At 38.4% G+C, this 4,170-nt stretch overlaps 1 protein-coding gene across 1 annotated transcript; it reads left to right on the top strand.

Moving 5' to 3' along the window:
* The first annotated feature begins 470 nt into the window (after positions 1–470).
* LOC123967661 (zinc finger protein 14-like) lies at positions 471–2,668 on the top strand. Its single transcript, XM_046043836.1, has one exon. It carries the CDS (start codon positions 521–523, stop codon positions 1,568–1,570), a length of 1,050 nt encoding a protein of 349 aa, XP_045899792.1. The 5' UTR covers positions 471–520; the 3' UTR covers positions 1,571–2,668.
* Positions 2,669–4,170: the final 1,502 nt, after the last annotated feature.

Raw genomic sequence — 4,170 nt, 5'->3', positions numbered from 1 at the left:
TAGCCTGTTCCTTCTGTTGTCTGTCCCTCCAGAGCTCCCACAGCAACATGTCTGGAAGGAGGAGGAGGTTCTGGCTGACCAGCAGCTCTGTATTCAGGAGAGGAACTCCAGTCTGGACCAAGAGGACCCAGAGCCTCCACAGATTAAAGAGGAACAGGAGGAACTCTGTACCAGTCAGGAGGGAGAGCAGCTTGTACTGAAGCAGGAGACTGATACCTTTATGTTGACTCCTACTTATGAGGAAAGAGACCACAGTGAAGCAGAACTGAAAAGTGACCACCAGCTCCTCTCTCACAGCTGTCATGTAGCTGAGAGCCAAGATCAGAAAGGAAGCGAGCATGAAGACTCAGGATCAACTAGAGATGCAGAGCCAGAACAAAAGAATCAAGATCACAAAAGCAGAAGCCACAGAAACAATGTAAACAAGTCTACCATGTCAGAGGTTCACCATAATCCTCACACAGGTAAAAACTCCTTCAAATGTGACACATGTAGTAAACACTTTCAGAATAAGTCCAAAATGCAGATACATCTGAGAAGTCATATGGCTGAGAAGCCATATTCTTGCAGCAGCTGTGGGAAAAGATTCATCCATAAATCACATTTGAATGCTCATATAAGAATCCATACAATTAAAAAGCCATATTCATGCAAAACATGTGGGAAAGACTTCAGCTGCAACAGTGGCTTGAAATACCACATTAGAACCCACACAGGTGAGAAGCCATTCCCTTGCAAGACCTGCGGGAAAAGATTTGTTTCTACATCAAAATTGAATGTTCATACAAGAACCCACACAGGTGAGAAGCCATTTTCCTGCAAAACATGCGGGAAATCTTTTTGCCAGAGTGGTCAGTTGAAAGTTCACGAGAGAACACACACAGGTGAGAAACCGTACCTTTGCAAGACCTGTGGGAAAAGATTCAGCCGCCTTTCAGTATTAAAGAAACACGGATTGATCCACACAGGAGAGAAGCCATTTTCTTGCAAAATATGTCAGAAAAATTTCAGAGTAAGTGATAACTTGAAACTCCACATAAGAACTGTCCACACAGGTGAGAAGCCATTTTCTTGCAACACATGTGGAAAATCTTTTTGCACGAGTAGTCAGTTGAAAGTCCACGAGAGGACACACACAGGTGAGAAGTCGTACCTTTGCAAGACCTGTGGCAAAAGATTCAGCCACCCTTCAATATTAAAGACACATGGATTTATCCACACAGGTGAGAAGCCATTTTCTTGCAACACATGTGGAAAATCTTTTTGCCAGAGTGGTCAGTTAAAAGTCCACATGAGAATACACACAGGTGAGAAGCCGTACATTTGCAAGACCTGCGGAAAAAGTTTCATTGCTGCATCAAATTTGATTGAACATGAACGAACCCACACAGGTGAGAAGCCACATTCTTGTAAAACATGTGGGAAATCTTTTAGCCATAATTGTAGCTTGGTATACCACATGAAAACCCACATGCGTGAGAAGCCGTATCTTTGCACAATATGCGGGGAAAGATATCCTTTTGCATCTCATTTGAAACAGCACAGAAGATCACATAAAGACATTTGCTAAATATGTGGGAGATGATTCAGTTCTAAAGGTCTGTGGTCAAAACACAGAAGAACTCAGAAGTGAGGAGCTGCAACATCGCAGAATTTGTGGGAAATATCTTACCCAAATCACAAACTTGAAAAAACACCTGAGGATCAATATACAGAGAAGATCAACGATCCGGCTGTGTTCACCTGTGAATGCAATACACTTTTGCAATAACTTCATGTGTCAGCTGAATGGAAATTGTTTTCTATAAAATGAGATGTAAATTTCTTAGTGTAAAGTTTCTCTTCATATGACTGTATTGCCCTGTTTAGACTCATTGTTATCTCTTGATAAAGTTAAATGTTTTCCAAGCCTTTGGCTCATTTTTAAATACAGGAAATGCAGGGAAAATCTCCCTGAAACTTTTTAAAATCGTATCGTCATCAACCAAATATTCAACAAGGTGAGAAATATTTTTCCTTTAACCTTTTTGTCGTACATCAAGATAATGATTTTCTTTCACATGTAGGAATTCATTAAATTTGACACTAAAATAGTTATCATTTTTGCCCACTAAAAATTCTTATTTCATCTTGAACCTTGTGATGAGATGCTTCTGTTGGTTGTAAACATCTATTTAGTCTAGGTTTGTTTTTCTGTGTTTCTTTTCCTTTTCTGATGTTTATGCTTGGTACTGTTTTTGTGTTTATAGAGATTATTCTATGTGTTTGTTATGTTTTGGTTTTGGGGACTAAAACTTTCTATTTATTTGAATAGGGGAGCACTGAATAAGTCTCTCAGGCTTCTTTTCTCTCCTGAACTGTAATTACTGTATTTTCTTTTGAATGCATTTCTATTTTCATTATTATGCAAATTAACTGGACTAAAGAGTAAAATGTTTCATTTGAGAGTTGCTGACATCACTGTTTTATATTACTAAATAAGCATCCTATTAAATGATTACAATGTTAAATATTTATATTACAGCTATTCATAGTCACTACATTCACTTTGCAGGTAAAGATTTAAGAAACAACATCATGACCTTATAAAATAAGATGCATTGTTAAACAATTTTAAATGGTAAAAGTGGGTGATTAAAACATGAATATCCCATATAAATATTTTACACATCCCACAACTGTCAGTTTAATTCCAGCCATATTTTACATATTATAATAAAAAACTCTCATTTCAGCAGTACTTTATTGTTAAGTATGATGGAGTATGAGTGACACATTATAAGGAAATAAAGTTGTAATATTATGAGAATAAAATAGTAAAAGTTTAAAAAAATAACATAGTTATTAGGAAAATATATTACCAGCAACCAACAAAACAGGCTAGAGGACTGAGTTAAAAGCAGTAGTTCAGAAAAAGAGTACCAAATTTTCTTGTGGAATGAAGCGAGGTAGATGGACATCTTTGTTTCTGAGTGGCCATCAGTTGGAGCTCATGGCAGTCACACTTGGGACAGGCGGTAGAGAGCTGGAGTCAGGTGATCGAAACGCGCGCTGAACAAACATTTTTCGGGTTGAAACATTACACAGTAGCTATATGGTAGAAACACCAGTAATCAAATTGAGATTGAACAGAAATAATTGCAAACACAACAGGAGTGTCGGCGGTACGGTACGGCTGCGCTGTGACTGGACAGGAAGTGGGGGAGGACGAGGAAAGGGCAAAGGTGGAAAGGGAAAGTAGGTAGGGAGTGGAAATTAAAGTCTGGTTAAGAAAAGGAAGGCTAACACACTAGGAACAATTAGTGGTTCGGAAATGAGTGGTGAGGAGAGTGAGGTATTTAAACAAGAGGACCGTGATATTGACGAGTATAGTTATCAATCTTCGGGAGGAAGGCGCCCAGCAAGCAATAGCATTTCACCTTCTAGGTTTACTGTAGACCTGATTTAGTCCGGCTATGAGTAACCCACTTCTAGCCACAATAACTTTACATGTGGTTACATGACGTTTTTGCTAAAATAACTTGCAAGGTGTATTATATCCATCATGTAAGCAAGGTCTACAGTGATTACAAGTTTTTCTTGTTTCATTTCTTTCACGTTTTACGCTGAGAGATTATGATAGCATGATTTGTGTATTACTCAGGGTAACCAAAATGATTGTGTTTTCTTATATTGATCTTGTTGAAGTACGCCGACTTCCGAGTGTTTTGAGGAGAAGGATCAGAAGGAGGCAAAGTGTCGAGTTCAACCAGTTATTTATTGACCATAAAATACAGATAGATCTGCCTCTGCCTAACACAAAAGTCTGCTGTTCTTCCGCTAAGCCTTAGCATTCCTTCCTTGTTTACTATATATGGTGAAGTCAGTTTATGTAGCATGTTCTAGTGCGCCTTAAGGGCTGTGAAAGTGTGTGTGCGTGACTGTATTCAGAAAAGTGTGAAGTGTGTCAGAGTGTATTGTTGTCAGGGCCCGGTTTCCTGTCATTCAGCACAAGCTTCTAACTGTCTTAACTGTTGAATTACCTAAGATAAGCATGTCACACAATATTGAGTATCATATGAGCAATCATAAGTACTAAGTAAGCATATAAGAGAATCATATCCTGCAATATCGCTGTGGGGTTGTGTTGTATATCCACAATCTCTGATTTATTTTATAGGTAGAAGTTTA

Source organism: Micropterus dolomieu, linkage group LG03 (genome assembly GCF_021292245.1).
Source record: "Micropterus dolomieu isolate WLL.071019.BEF.003 ecotype Adirondacks linkage group LG03, ASM2129224v1, whole genome shotgun sequence".
In the NCBI taxonomy this organism is placed as follows: domain Eukaryota; kingdom Metazoa; phylum Chordata; class Actinopteri; order Centrarchiformes; family Centrarchidae; genus Micropterus; species Micropterus dolomieu.
This window is presented reverse-complemented; position numbering and strand designations above follow the sequence as displayed.

What these genes read in the sequence shown, in the direction of transcription:
- LOC123967661 (XM_046043836.1), top strand. Translation starts at nt 521, where the DNA reads ATGCAGATACATCTGAGAAGTCATATGGCTGAGAAGCCATATTCTTGC.